The 20644-nt window shown below is 44.8% G+C and overlaps 1 protein-coding gene across 1 annotated transcript in view; it reads left to right on the plus strand.

Annotated features, from left to right (window-relative positions):
• Positions 1-5014: 5014 nt before the first annotated feature.
• ITLN1 (intelectin 1) overlaps positions 5015-20644 on the plus strand; it is a 34662-nt gene continuing 19032 nt past the window's right edge. Inside the window, 2 exon segments of the mRNA XM_030187111.1 lie at positions 5015-5144; positions 8890-9063. Of these exon segments, the coding sequence (XP_030042971.1) occupies positions 5087-5144; positions 8890-9063 (232 nt within the window). The 5' untranslated portion in view covers positions 5015-5086.

Consider the following 20644-nt stretch of genomic DNA (forward strand, 5'->3'; position numbering starts at 1 on the left):
GAACAGGTTACTTCCTGTTCCGGCCGGGGCAGAGGGAGCTGCAGCGAACTCAGCGAACTCAGCTGACAGGCGCGCGCCGCGGCACCCCCCCCCCCTCCAGCGGCGTACACCCGGGGGGGTGTCATTTCGCCGAGGTGGGGGGGCCGCGCTACACCCGGAGGGGCGCATCGGCGCTCCACCCCGGGTGTCATGCCGGCTAGGATCGCCACTGCTCCCCCCCCTCTATTGTTCCATTGCTGAGGTTACCAGTGGACTCCAGGTCCATAAAGACAGGCTGAGTTAGTCCTGGTTTTGCCCCAGTGCAGGTATAGAGATGTGATTCCAGCTTTTCTTAGGCAAATCAGAAGTGCAATTCAATGAATGAATCTGTTTGCAAAAAAAAACAAAATTAACACGCCACTTCTTCAGTGTCTTCTCTCAACGAAGTGCAATAAAACAGACACCATTACGTTTCCCAAACACACCCATATCATTTCACTCTTTACAGGATACTGCTAATCCTCAATCTCCCTTCTCAAAAGCTTGCCCAAAATATAAGCTTTTTAAAACCTTTACGAAGCCCCAAGTAATCCAATTCCTTCCTTAACTGTTCGGATAATGCTCCATAACTGTGGGGGCAAAACCTTCACAAAAACCTGCAAGCACAGAGTCACCAAAACTAGAGGTTCATTAGCTGGGACTAATACAGGAAACCAAAGCTCTTACTGACCATTCTTTCACAATGAGGACTGTCCATTGCCCTTTGAACCAGAGATAAGCTCTTAAACTTATCACTGTAAATGAATAGCCTAATGGTTAAAACAGAAGGCTAAACTCTAGGAAAGCTACAGGTTCAAAACCTGGTGTGGCTCTGGGTGTCCTTAGATAAGTCACTTACAGAACCCTCCATTGCCTTAGGTATTAACATCCCTGGAAGCACTTTGGAGCCAAGGGAATACCCTACTGTACTTGACTGCAGATAGGGTTACCATATAGCTCTAGAAAAAGGAGGACACATTGATCCAGCAGTGGCGTAGCAAGGGGGAGGGGCGGTCCGCCCCGGGTGTCAGCTCGGGAGGGGGGATGCTCCCTGCCAGCTCCCCCCCACCGGGTGCAGCACGGTGACACCCCCCGACCCAGTGCCTACCCTCCTCAGCTCCCTCCAACCAGCTGAACACCCTACCTTTAAAGAAATTTCGGAAGCCGTGGAGAGGCGAGGCGCAGCACCTCGCACCTGCAAGTAAAAGAAGCGAGGATCGTCATCGGGCCTTCCCTCACGCTGTCTGTCCCTGCAGGTCTATCATCCAATCCTTACACATTAGGGGTCAATATTCAATCGCTGGTGTCCAGCATTTTTAAACACAGATCACTGCCGGTTCAGTTGTCCTCGGACATTCAGTCCCCACACCTATCCGGGTACAGATGCTGAGGTATCGAGGTATTTGCTGGCCTCTCACAAGTATTTATTGGGATTTATTACCTACTTTTATGAAGAGATTCACTCAAGGCTGTGTGCAGCAGGCACAGTTTAACATGAAAGTTAAAATTCTTAAAGGCATAACAATAGTAAAATGACCAAATAGAAACATAAATACACTGTAAATGTTAGCATAGAGAACAATGAGACACCTAATAAGAACACAGTGGAACATTCAAATAACAGATATGATTCTAATGCTTATCTACAAAACAGCTTACCATGTTGTTCAGGGGCCAAGTGCAGATATAGATGGGGACAAGATGGGTAATACAGAATTAGCTGGGATAAATAAACACAGGGCTAAACTCAAGGCAAGTTCTTTGTAAAGTTAAATAAGATAAAGAACTGGTCTAAGTTACAGTGTGTGTTGCAAGCTAATCCAAGTGCAGAATGAGTGTATGGTCACCCTATGTATTAAAGGCTTGGGAGAAAAGCCAGGCTTTCGCCTGCTTCCTGAAGTAGAGGTAGTCTCGAGTTAAATGTAGCCCATCTGAGAGTAAGTTCCAGAGTGTGGGAGCTACTCCTGAGAAGGCTCGCTGGCAAGTATCACATCGTACAATTTCTGTTAATGAGGCGACAGATAATAATGCTCCTTGAGAGGACCCTAGAGGTCTCAAAAGGTGCATAGAGGTCTAACATTCATTCTGCGTTCCTATTTGTTCAGAATAATAGCAACTTAGCTGTTTTTATTTCCTTTTTATACTCATCAGAATTCTGCTGCCAGACTACTTTCGAATCTGGATCGCAGGGTTTTCTCCAGAGTCGTTCTGCCATCTCTCCTGCTCTTATTCCTTTTATCTGTCATATTCTCAACCTCTCACTTTCCACTGCGACTGTCCCTGCTGCCTTTAAACATGCTGTGGTCACACCTCTCCTTAAGAAGCCTTCACTCGACCCTACTTGTCCCTCTAATTACCGACCCATCTCCCTACTTCCTTTTCTCTCAAAATTACTTGAGCGTGTTGTTCACCGCCGCTGCCTTGATTTTCTCTCCTCACATGCTATTCTTGACCCACTACAATCTGGTTTTCGCCCTCTCCATTCAACCGAAACTGCGCTTACTAAAGTCTCCAATGACCTATTACTAGCTAAATCCAGAGGTCAATATTCCATCCTCATTCTTCTTGATCTTTCCGCTGCTTTTGACACTGTCGATCACAGCATACTTCTCGATACCCTGTCCTCACTTGGATTCCAGGGCTCTGTCCTTTCCTGGTTCTCTTCCTACCTCTCCCTCCGCACCTTTAGTGTTCACTCTGGTGGATTCTCTTCTACTTCTATCCCTCTGCCTGTCGGCGTACCTCAGGGTTCTGTTCTTGGTCCCCTCCTCTTTTCTATCTACACTTCTTCCCTTGGTTCATTAATCTCATCCCATGGCTTTTCCTACCATCTCTATGCTGATGACTCCCAAATCTACCTTTCTACCCCTGATATCTCACCTTGCATCCAAACCAAAGTTTCAGCGTGCTTGTCTGACATTGCTGTCTGGATGTCTCAACGCCACCTGAAATTAAATATGACCAAAACCGAGCTTCTCATTTCCCCCCCAAACCCACCTCCCCGCTCCCCCCATTTTCTATTTCTGTTGATGGCTCTCTCATTCTCCCTGTCTCCTCAGCTCGAAACTTTGGGGTCATCTTTGACTCTTCTCTCTCCTTCTCTGCTCATATCCAGCAGATCGCCAAGACCTGTCGTTTCTTTCTTTACAACATCCGTAAAATCCGCCCCTTTCTTTCCAAGCACTCTACCAAAACCCTCATCCACACCCTTGTCACCTCTCGTTTCGACTACTGCAATCTGCTTCTTGCTGGCCTCCCCTCTCCAGTCGGTTCAAAACTCTGCTGCCCGTCTCATCTTCCGCCAGGGTCGCTTTACTCATACTACCCCTCTCCTCAAGACCCTTCACTGGCTCCCTATCCGTTTTCGCATCCTGTTCAAACTTCTTCTACTAACCTATAAATGTACTCACTCTGCTGCTCCCCAGTATCTCTCCACACTCGTCCTTCCCTACACCCCTTCCCGTGCACTCCGCTCCATGGATAAATCCTTCTTATCTGTTCCCTTCTCCACTACTGCCAACTCCAGACTTCGCGCCTTCTGTCTCGCTGCACCCTACGCCTGGAATAAACTTCCTGAGCCCCTACGTCTTGCCCCATCCTTGGCCACCTTTAAATCTAGACTGAAAGCCCACCTCTTTAACATTGCTTTTGACTCGTAACCACTTGTAACCACTCGCCTCCACCTACCCTCCTCTCTTCCTTCCCGTTCACATTAATTGATTTGATTTGCTTGCTTTATTTATTTTTGTCTATTAGATTTTAAGCTCTTTGAGCAGGGACTGTCTTTCTTCTATGTTTGTGCAGCGCTGCGTATGCCTTGTAGCGCTATAGAAATGCTAAATAGTAGTAGTAGTAGTAACCTCCTTTGAGATCCAATAATCCAGAATTAAACCAAGGATTTACCTTCTTTTTAGAAGTGCAATGTTTAATTAAGGGAATGATATTGTCCAGAAGTTTGTATAGCAAACGATTGCATTTCTCTAAAAAAAATTCATATCGATTAAAGAGAGACCATTTAAGTAAGAGGCAAAGATAGGCCAAAATAATTGTGATGATATCTTAGCCCTAGTTAAAATAGAGGTTGAGGATATTTTCTTAAGCGGTACTTTGCACAAAAATTATATGGTGTGAAACCCCGGCCAGCGCATCCCAGGATGCACTGGGCAGGGCTGGGCACCGCCATTTTCCAGGCAGTGCCGATGGAAGAGGCGGGAGGACACCCCCCTCCTCCAACTGAAGGTAGGGAGGTGGGGAAGGGCTGCTAGACCACCAGGTGGGGAGGGGGGATTGACCCGTGGCCCACTGGGCTACCAGGGACATCAGAGAGATGCTGGGGGGGGGGGGGTTAGGGGGCTGGAGATCCACCGGATCTCCAGCGCCCCCTGAACCTGTGTTGGGGGGGGGTCAGGGTTCCTGCGGGGGGACTGCTGCATTGGGGAGGAATGGGGTCTGCTAGCATGCAAATGCATGCTGGACAGGGCTCACCATTCCTCCCCAATGGTCTGCAAACCTTAATGCCAGCTCCGAGCTGGCGTAGGGTTTGCCGTGGCCAGCGAGCCAATCTTTTTTGCACTGGTCGCTGATCATTGGGGATGAATAGGTTTAGCCCTGTTTTGCATGCATTTGCATGCTAGTTGTGTTCAGAGCCTGTGAGCACGTTGTTTCACGTGCTCGGGGGCTCTGATCATGGGGTGGTAGTAAACGCAGACGTTAGTGTGGCGCTAACAGCCTCTAGCTCCTGCATTTGTTTCTGATCATCGGCCTATCCACTGCCCACTTTTTACACACATATTACTTGAGTTGCACACAATCTATCTGAACCTAAAAATGTTTCATAGAAGTACCCTTCCAATGTAGAAGTGGTTTTAATATTAGCCACAAAGCTAATATCAAGAAGGCTCTGAGAGATGAGAAGCCCACAAGGAGTTAAACTGTGTTTAGGACGGAGGGAGATGTTTTACTGAGGCAAAAGGGAGGTTAAAGGAAACAGCCTGAGGCGGGATTAGGACACTCTGTACCAGCTCTCTGAGATACCAACCATCTCTTTTCTTCCAACAGATAAGGAAGCATGAGTGGATTCTCTTCCTTTCTGGTCCTCATTGCATTTGTGGGAGCTGTGGCAGGTGGTGAGTATCCACCATACCCCAAGCTGCTGACTGAGTGTATTTGACTTGTACTTTCCAGCCAGCTTTTTAGGTCAAAAAGCAGCTTGAAGCTGAAAGCGCCTTGGGTTGCCTGGGCGTAAGGCTTCTCTGCATCATTTCTGCTCACTTTGCTGTTTAAATACATTGTGTACACAGAGAGAAAATGGCATACAAAGTACAGGATGAGTTCTGTATCTAGTTGATGCTACTACTACTATTTAACATTTCTAAAGCGCTACCAGGGTTACGCAGCGCTGTACAATTTAACAAAGAAGGACAGTCCCTGCTCAAAGGAGCTTACAATCTAAAGGACAAAAAGTGCAGTCAATCAAATTGGGGGCAGTCTAGATTTCCTGGAAAGAGGTACAATGGTTAGGTGCCGAAAGCAACATAGAAGAGGTGGGCTTTGAGCAAGGATTTGAAGATGGGCAGGGAGGGGGCTTGGCATATGGACTCAGGGAGTTTATTCCAAGCATAGGGTGAGGCGAGGCAGAAAGGATGGAGCCTGGAGTTGGCGGTGGTGGAGAAGGGTACTGAGAGGAGGGATTTGTCCTGTGAGCGGAGGTTTCGGGTAGGAGCGTAAGGGGAGATAAGGGTAGAGAGGTAATGAGGGGCTGCAGATTGAGTGCATTTGTAGGTTAGTAGGAAAAGCTTGAACTGTATGTGGTACCTGATGCTATAAGATTGGTTAGGGAAGATTAAGGAATGTGGAGGTAGAAATAAATTAAAAGTTAACCCAGAAAAAAACCAGAAGTCTAATGGGTCAGAAAACCACCCTCTTTCTCACTAAGGAGGGTTCCAATGTTTGAGGGAGTGCCTTTGTCACTAAGCAGCTGAGTTTGTAAAACACACATTGTTCTAACTCTGCTGAATTAGGCAATCAAGGCCTTTTTTGTAAATATTTACACCTTTATTACTTTATGGCTGGGCTATTTTAACTCCAGATTCCTGAGAAGCTTTCCTGGAGGAGGGGGATTCCACATTTTTTGCACTCGCTTTAGAAAACACACATGCCCTTGTATAATATAATGCAGTCTAGCAAAGGGCATACGTGTTCCCTGGCATAGTATTCAGATCAGAAGTATATGCATAGTTTTTGTTACATTTGTACCCCGCACTTTCCCACTCATGGCAGGCTCAATGCGGCTTACATGGGGCAATGGAGGGTTAAGTGACTTGCCCAGAGTCACAAGGAGCTGCCTGTGCCTGAAGTGGGAATCGAACTCAGTTCCCCAGGACCAAAGTCCACCACCCTAACCACTAGGTCACTCCTCCACTTTCATTTGAAAAGTCATCAGTACCTGCATAAGGGAAAAAGGATGGACATGGATAAAGGGTCATGGATTTGATATACTGTCTTTCTATGGGTACAACCAGTGGCTTAGCTAGGACTGAATGGGTCCCCCTATAATACAATCCCTCCCCAAGGTAGGGAGACCAGAGGGAGGGGGAGAGGAGGAATCCCTTCGGTGCTCCAGAGAACAAACCCTGCAAAAAGCAAACACATTCCAGCCCTATATAGAAAACCTGTCATAGTACAAGAAATAGAAACTGAAATGCAAAATATCAGAGATGCATATTTCCCAAAGATGACATATGTAACAGACAATAGATAAAGACCTGAATGGTCCATCCAGTCTGCTCAACAGTCATATTCATTATCAATTTAAGATTAAATCAACAATGAACGTGATATTATCTGATCGTGGTCTTTCTTTTTATTTTTTCACCTTTGTCTCATTTTTTTCCTTAAATCTCTTTTCATGGTCTTCTGTCCTTTTGACATTTCTTCTCTCTTTATTTCCACTTTCCATCTTTCCTCTGCATCCCTATTCCAGCATATATCCCCTCCCCCCCCCCCCCCCCATGTTCAGCACCTGCCCTCTCATTGTTGCTATCCCTCCCCATGTCCGGCATCTCTTTTCTAAGTCCCCGTCTCTGTGAATCATCCATTCACTAATTTCTTCTGTGTCCCTTTCTCTCTGCTTTTCCAGCTTGTTGTCTCTCTGCCCCTCCTTCGACACTCTCCACCCCAGGGCCAGCATCTCTCCCTCTTCCTCCCCCCCAGTCCAGTATCACTCTCTCCTTCCATTGGTCCAGCATATCTCCACTTCAGGATCCACTGTCTCTCTCTTTTCCCTCCACTTTTCCTAGGGTCCAACATTTCTCCCCCCTCCCCCCGGTGTCTTTCTCTCACTCTTTCTACTCAGCCCCAGCATATCTCTCACTTTTTCTTCCCCAGGTCCCTCTGTCCTCCCTTTGCTTCGATTCTCCCTCCCCCCCCCCCACGCAGGTCCACTGTCTGCCTCCATTCCCCCCCTCCCCTGGTGGTCTGACATCTCTCTAACCTCTCCTCTCTCTGCCCCTCTGCCAGTCCCAGCATCTCTCCCCTTCTACCCCCCAGCAGGTTCTGACATTTCTCTTCCTCTCCTGCCATTCCACACTGCAGATCCAATCTCATCCCTCTCCCTACGGATCCTGGCATCTCTCTAACCCCCCTCTCCTCCCTTGGAGTATTGTGTTCAGTTTTGGAGGCTGTATCTTGCTAAAGATGTAAAAAGACTGGAAGCGGTGCAAAGAAAGCTAAGAAAATGGTATGGGATTTGCGTTGCAAAACGTACGAGGAGAGACTTACTGACCTGAACATGTATACCCTGGAGGAAAGGAGAAACAGGGGTGATATGATACAGACGTTCAAATATTTGAACGGTATTAATCCGCAAACGAACCTTTTCCGGAGACGGGAAGGCGGTAGAACTAGAGGACATGAATTAAGGTTGAAGGGGGGAAGACTCAGGACTAATGTCAGGAAGTATTTTTTCACGGAGAGGGTGGTGGATATGTGGAACGCCCTCCCGTGGGAGGTGGTGGAGATGAAAACAGTAATGGAATTCAAACATGCGTGGGATAAACACAAAGGAATCCTGTTTAGAAGGAATGGTTCCGTGGAATCTTAGCGGAGATTGGGTGGCGACGCCGGTAATTGGGAGCAAACGGGAGCTGGGCAGACTTCTACGGTCTATGCCCTGATCGTGACTGAATAGATAAGGGATGGGCTGGAGTGTAAATTTAAGGGGCTTCAATGTTAGCTTCAGAACTTAGTAGAAGAACAGTACTGGGCAGACTTCTACGGTCTGTGCTCTGAGAAAGGCAAGGACAAATCAAACTCCGGTATACATATAAAGTATCACATACCATGTAAAATGAGTTTATCTTGTTGGGCAGACTGGATGGACCGTGCAGGTCTTTATCTGCCGTCATTTACTATGTTAGCACTAAGTTAGCACTAATTCAAACAGACACACTGCCTCTCCTATACCATTAGTCCCTGTGCTCACCCAGCCACAGGTTTCCTTTTACTTCACTGAGACACACTTTATGATGACTGTTTCAACCGAGTTCCCCATGCCTGAATCTGTGAATGGAGGAAACATGCTATTATGTCACCCTCTAAAGAGGGGCATGTCTCAATTTGTTCATTATTGTTTTATGAATAATGTTCCTCCTTTTATGTTTGCTCTTTATGTAGTTAGGTTTTGCATTTTATGTGGTAATCTGCCTGGAGCTTCCTATAGAAAAGCGAAATATAAATGTAAAAGAAATAAACAAATTAATAAATATAGATACAGAATCAAGGGCTCTGAGTGAAAAATAAACCTCAGATCTTGTGACCCTCCCACTTGCCCCCAGGTGTAAATGGTAAATGAACTCAAATCTCTATTTCTAGGGAACCAGGATAAGCCTAATGACCTTGATTGTAAGAAACTGGCCATCCTTGACCTTGTGGCCAGCTGGAATGGCCTCACCTGTGAGGGAAGCCTTTCAGAATTTCATCCCTCCAAGACCATAAATCTTCTCCGCAGCTGCAAGGAGATCAAAGCCAAGGACAACAATGCTACTGGTAAGCGATATTTTGCTCTGTTTGGGAGAAGTATCATATCATACAACCGTACCATCAATGTAACATACCACACATGGTTCCACCACACCATATCACAATATCATAATCCAACGCTGTATTCCACCATACTCTACCCCATTACATTATAATAGATCATACCACAAATCCATACTCCAATACTATGTTCAACACACTGAACCCTACCAAACTGTACAAGTCCCTAGCCCACTGTACTGTACACCAACACTGTACAACAAGGTATCTTACCATATCATACCACTGTACCTCAGAACCATATCAAACAAATCCCCTAAAACCACACCATATCCCAGCCTACAAATACCAACCCAACACTATGGCCCTTATTTTAGAAACTTCCTGAAATCTAAATGACAGCATTTAAATGTCTGACAGCCCCCTTGACCACAGGTACAAATCAAAGTAGGGTATACACAAAAAGTAGCACATATGAGTTATCTTGTTGGGCAGACTGGATGGACCGTAGGTCTTTTTCTGCCGTCATCTACTATGTTACTATGTTACTCTAAATGTGAATTTGCTATTCACATTGGGAATCCATGTTGGTAGAGGAAAGCCCAGACATTGGAATTTAAACCTGCTCCAGGGTGCGACTATGTGCCTGTATTAGGAGCAGCGGTAAATCCCAGTGCTCTACTCATCCACTGCACACAACCCCTACATACACATAGCCAGATTTCCCCTGCAGGCTGTCTGTGGAGAAGGCCCCTCGCCTGCAGGCAGAAGCCTGACACACGGAAGCCTCCCTGAGAACCCTCTGGGCCTAAGGCACTCCCAAAAGCCCTGTGAGGTGCAAGAACTCCCACCCACCCCCAATCCAGTCCCTGGCCTTACCTTCACATTCCATTGCAATCAGTGCTTGTACACCAGGAACTAGATCAGTGCGGCTCACAGTACAACAAGAAGTAGCTCAGACCTTAAAAGATACAATACAGATTAGCGAAACAACCAATACAAATATCCTAATTAAAACAGCAGAACATCCCTATACAATCAGGCAAACTTAGAAAATAGCCAGGTTTTCAAAGATTGTTGAAATAGCACATAGCTGGATTGGTTATGTATTGATATTGGTAGCTTGTTCCACCACTTAGTTATCCGATAGGAAAATGTTAATTCTAATTCTGTTTTATAAAACAAGTGATAGAAATTAAAACTTCAGAAAGTGTCTGAGCTACGTATATAATTTGTATCAAGCATATCGGTCAATGGGAACGTGCATTTTGGAGCTAAGCCATGGAGTATCAAAAAAGCAAAACAGCACAATTTGAATATCGAACGAGCAAAGGCTTAGTACTATTAAATCTAGAAACTGTACAAACCAGATGCACTGCGGTATTTTGTAATGTTTGCAATCATTGCCGGATGGCCGCATTACAGCCAACATATATGATATTACAATAATCCATATGCGCCATGAATAAAGTCTGATCAACTTAAAAACTTGAAATTCAAAACAAGATCTACTACGTCTAAGTTTCCATAATAATCTGAATATTTTAGTTGACGTTTGTACTTGAGATTCAGAAGTTAAGGTACAGTCCAGAATCACACCCAATATCTTTAGCTGAGAGTCAAGCTTATAGGTAACTCCATTAATAGAGATATTACCTATAGGGATCTGCTTACAAGGATGACTAATAAGCAATAATTTTGTCTTGCCCATATTTAATTTCAGTTTGACAACCTTTGCCCAAGATTCCAGGCATTCCATCACTTGATCTTAAATAGAGCATCCAAAATTACACCGTCAAATAGAATGTAAATAGTTATGCCTTCTGCATAAATAAATGAATGCAACCCCAAAACCTCCAATCTAAAGCCCAAAGGGGCCATTAAGATATTAAGTAAGATTGGGGACATCGGGGAACCCTGTGGAACACTGCACATCGTCGACCATTCCGGAGATAGCTTTCCCATCATCTTTATTTGGTATGATCTCTGGGTAAGAAAACCTTTAAACCAATTCAAGACCTTCCTTGATATCCCATAATCATTCATCATATTCATAAGAATATCATGGTACAGATAACGGAGGCCACTGGAGAGCCCAGAAAGGATTCGGCATGGCAGAAAGTGGTGAATCGAGGGAAGACTTCTGACAAGCCAGTTTCCTGAGGGACTGCAGACTTGTGTGGACTAAGGGTGAATTGCTTGAATCAGGGGGGGAGTTGAGGGGGGGGGGGGGGGGTGTGGGATGTATGAATGTGAGCAAAGCGGGTGTAAGTAGAGGGATGGGGAGGGGTGGGGATTAGCATTGGACAGCTTAAAGTTCCGGGAGAATGGGTGGATTCCTAGTGTGATGGCTGATTTTCTGACAGAGAGATCAGCTACAGGGGAGGGGAGAGGAGGATGGGGGAGGGGATGGCGGTAAGAGAGGGAAGAGGAGAGTGGGTTTGGGGCAGGGGGGAAGGCAGAAGAATATCATGGTCCACTAAATCGAATGCACTGGGTTCTGGTCGCCGTATCTCAAAAAACATATAGCAGAATTAGAAAAGGTTCAAAGAAGAGGGACCAAAATGATAAAGGGGATGAACTCTCATATGAGCAAAAGGCTAATAGTTAAGATCTGGAACTCTTTCCCAGAGGATGTAGTAATAGCGGTTAGCATATCTGGGTTTAAAAAGGTTTGGACAAGTTCCTGGAGGAAATGTCCATGGTCTGTTATTGAGACCGACATGGAAGAGCCACTGCTTACCCTGGGATTGGTAGCATGGAATGGTGCTATTTGGGTTTCTGCCAGGTACTTGTGACCTGGATTAGCCACTGTTGGAAGCAGGACACTGAGCTAGATGGACCACTGGTCTGACCCAGTTTGGCTGGAACTCTTTTGTCAATTCAGATAAGACTGCAAAAGAACTATTATATATTTCAAAAGGCAATAACGAGTTTTCTTTTTCAGAGATGTGTGTTTTCTTCCTAATTTGTTTTATAGATCTCTGTGTAATTTCTAGTTTTCACCCAGCCTCCTTTTTTTGTGAATCCACATAGAATACAAGAAATGGAATAATGTAATGTACTGTAAACATAGAAGCAATATAACAGTGGGTGTTAGAGAATGGGACGTGCATGAGCTACAGCACTGGCCATCCCCACAGTTCCTGAATTTTACTGGAGTCTCTGGAACTTACTGTACCCCGAGCTCCTACCTCCTTCTTTCCGGAAACTTCTTTACCTACTGCTAATGTAAACTGCCTAGGAAGTTCCTAGGTAGATCATGAAAGTTACTATCACTTGACAGCCCTTCTTTGTCCTTCCTGTTGGCCAAAGCTTCCCTTCATTGTCTTTATTCCATCTCATGTTTTTGTTTGCACAGGATAAGCCTCAGTGCTGGCAACGGTCCCCAGCTTGCTTTGGGCTTAACTGGATAGAGAGGCCAAAAGTGAAATTTTAGAGCAGTTCTCAATTTCTGACAATCTTATCCTGCTGCATTATGGGACTTCCCTCACCAATTTCAATGGGTAAAATCAGGAACTACAAATCCCACACTGCTTTGGGATATAAGGTTAAACCCAGGACTGGCCAAAAAGTCTCCTTCCTGGAAGTCAGTCAGTTGGCAGTTTTTTTTGATACCAGTGAGCAGAAGTTTTAACCCCAGCCTGATATTTCCAGGGCTTTGACCCTGTAGCTTTTTTTTTAAAACAGAAAAGTCAAAACCTCCTCCTCAGTTCAGCTTTCTCTGTTTTTCTCTCTCTTGGTTCCTTCAGGTTCTGAGGAGGACTTGCCAGTGGGATAACTTTTGGGCCTGATACCATGCTGGCTCCTCTGATAACCAGATGAGATTGTCACCTCAAATCCCTACAAAGAAAAACAAAAAACCCTGCGGACTTTGCAAATAAATTTATCTTCGATTGCACAAATTGATTTTTTTTTTAAAGCCTTGTAGCTAAATTGGTGTAATTGCTGGGAATTAAATCAATTCTGGTAATTTGATTTCTTCATCCAGGAATCCTCCGAGATCCAGCTGTATAGAACAAGGGCAGGCAACACATTGAAACAGTTTTACATCAAGATCAATAGAGATAAGAAATTCAAGTCGATTGAAAAGATGATGCATAACTGTTTTGCTTGCCCCTTTATCTAAAATAATTTTGCTCGAAGAGGGAATTTTGCCTGTTTATGTTAATAAGTGCATAAGTACATAAGTAATGCCACATTGGGAAAAGACCAAGGGTCCATCGAGCCCAGCATCCTGTCCACGACAGCGGCCAATCCAGGCCAAGGGCACCTGGCAAGCTTCCCAAACGTACAAACATTCTGTACATGTTATTCCTGGAATTGTGGATTTTTCCAAAGTCCATTTAGTAGTGGTTTATGGACTTGTCCTTTAGGAAACCATCTAACCCCTTTTTAAACTCTGCCAAGCTAACCGCCTTCACCACGTTCTCCGGCAACGAATTCCAGAGTCCATAGTCACAGTGCCTGTGCATATGGAAAATGTATTTTCCTGTTCTGCTGAAAGATTAGCAAAACATTCATGAACATTTGAAAATCCCCCAGAAGAAGTGATAAATGGTCCTCTCTCTTACCTCTTTCAATCTTTATTTGGTTAGTCTGGGATATTCACAACCGTCTGACAGGTTCTGGTTCTTCATTGGGTTTCTGTTGTGAAATAAAAATAAAAACACTAGGAACTGGCTTTTTTTCATTGCATTGTTATTCACGTGCAAATCCACTACTCGCAAGTTAAATTCTCTAACAGATGTCTCATTTAAATGAGTAAAAGACTTCAGATACTCGGCTCCAATGAATAAAACCGCTTCTTGAACCGACTCACTCAGCGTTTACCTTAAAGATATTTTTCTGTTTTTGTGGGTAAAACTGCTGGCGAGTATCCTCATAAGTCAAAACCTCAATTTTTAAAGCCTTAATGTTTACTCGGCAAATAGTTCCTTAATAAAGGTTGTACATAGCTGCTGCTTAGAATGTATATTCAGAGGGGGCGTTCCCTCTGAATATACATTCTAAGCAGCAGCTATGTACAACCTTTATTAATGAATTATTTGCCTTGTAAACATTAAGGGCCAGATGCACTAAACTTTAAGACCCTTTTACAACCCTTTAAGGAACAAGTTTTAAACCGTGACATGCATTAAAGGCCTTTGCAGCTAATGCAAACGGAATGCAGATGAGCAAATTGTTTAGAAACCCTATTGGAATGAGAAGCATCAAAGTTTACCGCTTGCCCTAACGCAGGAAAACCACCAGAAAGCTAACCAGAGGTCTGTATCTCTCCTTAGGGCTGCCCAGCTTCCAAACTGTAATGTAAAAAAAAAAAAAAATCGGGAGGGAGGGGGCAAAAACGCTCGTCAGGAGCGTCCTTGCAGCCCCCCCCCCCCCCCGCCCGAGGTCACCGCTGCTCCCCGCTCCCCTTGCATTAAAAAGCACAAAACTTAAAACTATCAGCCCCGGCCCCCTCTCCCTTTCTCCCTCCCTTTCTCCTTTCTTTCTCCCACAGCACTGCCTCCCGCCATCCTCTGCCCCCGTGCCCCCCCGCCCGAGGTTGCCGCTGCTCCTGCTCCCCGCTTCCCCCTGCAGCATAGAAATCCAAACTTTAACAGCCCCGGCCCCCCTCCCTTCCTCTCTTTTGCCCACAGCTCTGCCTCCTGCCATCCTCTGCCCCCGTGCCCCGCCCCCATCGCCCCCCTGAGGTCATCGCCGCCACTCCCTCACTCCACCAGGCCGGCCCCCCCTCCGCCTTATAGGGCCTGCGCAGCACCTCTCACCTCTGTGTGGAGGCGCTGTGTGTGCCCAGTAAGGCGGAGGGGGGGCTCGGTGGAGGGGGGGGGAGCGACGTTGACGACCTAAGGGGGACGGCGGGGGCGGAGGATGGTGGGAGGCGGAGCTGTGGGCAAAAGAAAGGAAGAGAGGAAGGGAGTGGGGCCGGGGCTGCTAAAGTTTGGATTTCTATGCTGCAGGGGGAAGAGGGGAGCAGCTGTGACCTGGGGCGGGGGGGGGGGCAAGGCCGCCCATACAGGACGCTCCTGACGAGCGCCTTTGCCCCCTCCCGAAACACACGTTTGTGTTTTGGTTTTTTTTGTTGTTGTTGTTTTGATGTTTGTGGCATGCGCAGAGCAGCCAGCATAACGCTTGGCTGCTCTGCGCATGCTTTAGGGGCCGATTACCGACGGGGATTACACCATTTTAATGCATTGTACTTTTCATTACCGCACCGAACATGTGCGACTTGTTTTTTTGGTGCATTCTTCGTTTTTTCAAATTCGTTAGGGACTTTTACGTTTTAGATTTTTTTTACATTTGGTTGATGCCCTAAGGCCTTAAAAATTGAGGTTTTTGACTTATGAGGATACTCGCCAGTAGTTTTACCCACAAAAAAAGAAAAAACATCTTTAAGGTAAACACTGAGCGACTTGGTTCAAGAAGCAGTTTTATTCACTGGAGCCGAGTATCTGAAGTCTTTTCCTCATTTAAATGAGACATCTGTTAGAGAATTTAACTTGCGAGTAGTAGATTTGCAAGGGACATTCCGTCAGCAAGTACCAGGTATATTATTAATTGTTATTCACGTGCATTGAAGCTGACAATGAGTTGAAATTAAATGGGAAAAAAAAAACACAAGAAAATAAAACAAATTTCTATCCACCTCCTCCCCAAAATTGGACCCCTCCCACCCCCATGTTTTCCACCTGGATGCTAGCAGATCTGAGGCATCCATAGAAACATGACGGCAGATGAGTCAAATGGCCCATCCAGTTTGCCCATACACAGCAACCACTCTCTCTTCCTTTATATAATTCCTACCAAATAACTGCATTCAGTTTATTTTGATTTTTTACTTTAGTCTTTATTCATATTCTCTCATTAAAAGATACCCAAATCCGATTAACATTTACTTTTAACTTAATCAATCCTCACTTTCATACTCTACTCTTTCACACTCCATTCATTCACCTGAGACAACAAAATTTCTTAAACTTTTTCAGTATTCTTAAGTATACTAAACATCAGGGAGGCTGTATGACACCGGGATTAACATAATCCCTTAATGATTTTTCTGATGTTGATTCTAATTTCTTTTGAAAAATGGATTGTGTCAAAGTCTCATACTAAGACGACACAGTTTATATTCCCAGGCTCTTCACTGATGTCACTGCTGTTCATTCTGGTGACACATAGCCTCCTCAGATATTGCCTTCTTTCAAAGTATTCTTAATTTCTCTTATCGGTTTCCTAGCTCTCATCTATAGGAGACCGCTGATTGTTGCGTGCACCTCTGTAGTCGAAGTCCGTTATAACTCCCTACGCTTGCAATGCGTTTCACCTTCTGGCTTCATCAGGGGTTAGACTGTAAAATTAAAAGTAAATACACCCTCTCACTGTATTATCTAACTACATAACTCGTTTAATTATAATTTGTAACTGCCATACCTTTCAATTCTTTTCTGGCTGTTTGCACAGGATCAACCTCACAGAGGTCCTGGAAAAATGGCACCGCAGCTGAAAAGACGCCAGCGCGTGCGCCCCTTAAATATATCAGAGGGTAGCCAATCAGTGGTCAATAAGGAAGTGGAGTGGACAGGGTTATGAGTTCGGACCACTGATTCCTGCCAAAACTGGTGCTACCTTGCGGCTGATTCCCTGTTGCAGATTTTGAACCCAAGGATGGGCATCGCTGCTCTCCCCTGCAACCTAGGAAGATTTGTCTGCCTTTTTCGTTGCTGTGACTCTTCAGCATCTGCTTCTCTAGCGGTCCAGGTTGCGTGGCCTTTGATCTCCCTGCCCGTCGGGCCTTCCCCGTGATGTCCACCTTTGTCGCCGTTCGAAGGCCATGGCGTTTGTTGGGCCCCGTTGGTGAAGTGGCGCATCTGTAATTACTCTCTCGGCTTGCTATCCTGTCCACCTGCCTATCCGAGACTTTGCGAGTCAAGACCTGATTTAGACTTTTACCACCTTCCTCTCCCTTTATGCTTTCCTTTCCCTGCCTATTTATTACTTTGTTTTCAGATTGTATTTATGTTCCCTTCCTCCTTCCGTTCCTTCTACCTTTCCATTATTCATTGTATTTGATTTAATTTATTAGTTCATTGTAAGCCGCTTTGGGGCTGTGCCACTGTGGCAAAAGGCGGGGTATAAATGACCTAAAATAAATAAAAATAAATCATTTTGTTTAACATATTGCCTACAAGCTTTTTCAAATCTTATCAAAACAATAAATCGCAACTGAGAGATCGTATGATTCATAGTCTGCCAATGATCTACTAGAGGCATTTCCATTTTAGATAGCCTTATATTGCTAAGATGTTGGGCTAAACAATGTTTAATTTTTTTCACTGTTTGACCTATGTACCATTTGCCATAAGGGCAAGTGATTCCATAAATGACCATATCTGAATCACAATCAGAGTGGCCTAGTGGTTAGGGTGGTGGACCTTGGTCCTGAGGAACTGAGTTCGATTCCCCCATTGCCCACCGCATTGAGCCTGCCATGATTGGGAAAGCGCGGGGTACAAATGTAACAAATAATAATAAAATATTCAAATAAAATTTTTTATCAGGTTGATTAGGTACATAGATCCATACACACCCCTGGCATTTAAAATGACCGCATTCCTGTCTTTGTGTATTAATCCTTTTGTGTAAACGTTCTCCTATGTTACTGCCCCGTGAATAGGCAAATCTAGGCTTCCTCTCAAATTCTGGAGAAACAGCTAGCATCGGCCAATGTTTATTAATAATGTTTCTGATAGCAAAAATACCAGGCTCATTCGGTAAAACACATGTGATAGAACTATGTGTTTCTCTAATTGGCTCAGCATCTGTCAATAGCCATTCTCTTTGCACATTATGTGCTCTTTTGAAAGCTTTTCTCACTGTTCTTTTGGGGCAACCCCTCTGAGCAAAATGTTTCTCCATGTCACTTGCTTGTTCCATAAATTTAGTTTTTTCTGAACATAATCTACGTATCCTTAAGAATTGCCCCTCAGGAATGCTGTTTTTCAAAGACAGGGGGGTGATGGCTTTGATATTACGGTCGGTTGGCTTCCTATACCCTTGCATGACAAACCTATTCTCCTCATACCTAATAAAAAATGTCCAGAAAACAGACCTCTGTACCCCCCCCCCTCTGTACCCCTGGTTAGAAAATGTGATGTTATGATCTACACTATTCAAGTGAGTAAGGAATATCTGAAACTCTTCATGATTTCCAAATCAAGAGTACATCATCAAAGTACCTTCTCCAGAATAATATGGATGAATTAAACATGGTATTATTTATTTATTTCTCTTCAAACTTAGACATATAAAGGCAGGCTACCGTGGGGGCTACAGTAGCCCCCATGGCAACCCTCTTTGTCTGTAAAAAGAACCTTTGTTGAAATCCAAAATAATTTTTAGTGATTACAAATCTGGCCATTTGGTTTAACAAATTGATTTTCGTCAATGGTAAATCCATTTTACTCAAGTATTCATTGATTACTTCTAATGCTTCTGCCTGTGGGATATTGGTAGAGAGAGCATTGACATCAAGAGTTATCATCAACACCGATGTTTCATGTGGAATTTCCAATTGTTGCAACTGTATTATCATATCTCTGGAATCCTTAACATAAGATGGAGATTTCTGGACTTCTGTGGCTAAATGATAATCAAGATATTGTGACAGAGGTTCCCCACAGGGTGGCCCATTTATATAAGAGATCCCACGTGCCTGTCCCATGATTTCTTAAATTCAGGCAGTCTCACCACCTCCACCGAGAGGTGATTCTATGCGTCCACCACCGTTTCTGTGAAAAAGTATTTACTTAGATTACTCCTAAGCCTATAACCTCTGAACTTCATCCTATGTCCTATCATTCCAGAGTTTTCCTTCATTTGAAAGAGGCTCACCTCCTGTACATTAACGCCTCTGAGGTATTTAAATGTCTCTATCATATCCCTTCTCCCCCCCCCCCCCCCCGCCTCTCTTCCAGTGTATACATATTGAGAGCCTTAAGTCTGTCCCCATACGCTTTATGAAAGAGACCACTGACCAATTTTGTAGCCGCCCTCTGGACCGACTGCATCCTGTTTATATCTTTTCGTAGGTGCAGTCTTCAGAATTGAACACAGTATTCTAAACGGGGCCTCACCAGAAACTTATACAAGGGCACTATTACTTCTTTTTTCCTGCTGGCCATTCCTCTTCCTATGCACCCAAGCATCCTTCTGGCTTTGACTGTTGCCTTTTCTACCCGTTTGGCCATCAGACATACTCACTCCTAAGTCATGCTCTTTTTTCATACACAGAAGTACTGCACCCCCTATACTATACCTCTCCCTTGGATTTGTTACCAAAGTAAGTGTATGACCCTGCATATTTTAGCATTAAATCTGAGTTGCCAATTGCTGGACTATTCTTCAAGCTTTGCCAGATCCCTCCAAATGCTATCCATGCCCTCCGGGGTGTCTACCCTATTACAAGTCCATAAACCGCTACTAAACGGACTTGGAAAGATCCAAGATTCAGGAATAACATGTGTGGAATGTTTGTACGTTTGGGAAGCTTGCCAGGTGCCCTTGGCCTGGATTGGCCGCTGTCGTGGACAGTATGCTGGGCTCGATGGACCCTTGGTCTTTTCCCAGTGTGGCATTACTTATGTACTTACAGTGGTGGAAATAAGTATTTGATCCCTTGCTGATTTTGTAAGTTTGCCCACTGACAAAGACATGAGCAGCCCATAATTGAAGGGTAGGTTATTGGTAACAGTGAGAGATAGCACATCACAAATTAAATCCGGAAAATCACATTGTGGAAAGTATATGAATTTATTTGCATTCTGCAGAGGGAAATAAGTATTTGATCCCCCACCAACCAGTAAGAGATCTGGCCCCTACAGACCAGGTAGATGCTCCAAATCAACTCGTTACCTGCATGACAGACAGCTGTCGGCAATGGTCACCTGTATGAAAGCCACCTGTCCACAGACTCAGTGAATCAGTCAGACTCTAACCTCTACAAAATGGCCAAGAGCAAGGAGCTGTCTAAGGATGTCAGGGACAAGATCATACACCTGCACAAGGCTGGAATGGGCTACAAAACCATCAGTAAGACGCTGGGCGAGAAGGAGACAACTGTTGGTGCCATAGTAAGAAAATGGAAGAAGTACAAAATGACTGTCAATCGACAAAGATCTGGGGCTCCACGCAAAATCTCACCTCGTGGGGTATCCTTGATCATGAGGAAGGTTAGAAATCAGCCTACAACTACAGGGGGGAACTTGTCAATGATCTCAAGGCAGCTGGGACCACTGTCACCACGAAAACCATTGGTAACACATTACGACATAACGGATTGCAATCCTGCAGTGCCCGCAAGGTCCCCCTGCTCTGGAAGGCACATGTGACGGCCCGTCTGAAGTTTGCCAGTGAACACCTGGATGATGCCGAGAGTGATTGGGAGAAGGTGCTGTGGTCAGATGAGACAAAAATTGAGCTCTTTGGCATGAACTCAACTCGCCGTGTTTGGAGGAAGAGAAATGCTGCCTATGACCCAAAGAACACCGTCCCCACTGTCAAGCATGGAGGTGGAAATGTTATGTTT

Source organism: Microcaecilia unicolor, chromosome 14 (assembly GCF_901765095.1).
Source record: "Microcaecilia unicolor chromosome 14, aMicUni1.1, whole genome shotgun sequence".
Classification (NCBI taxonomy): domain Eukaryota; kingdom Metazoa; phylum Chordata; class Amphibia; order Gymnophiona; family Siphonopidae; genus Microcaecilia; species Microcaecilia unicolor.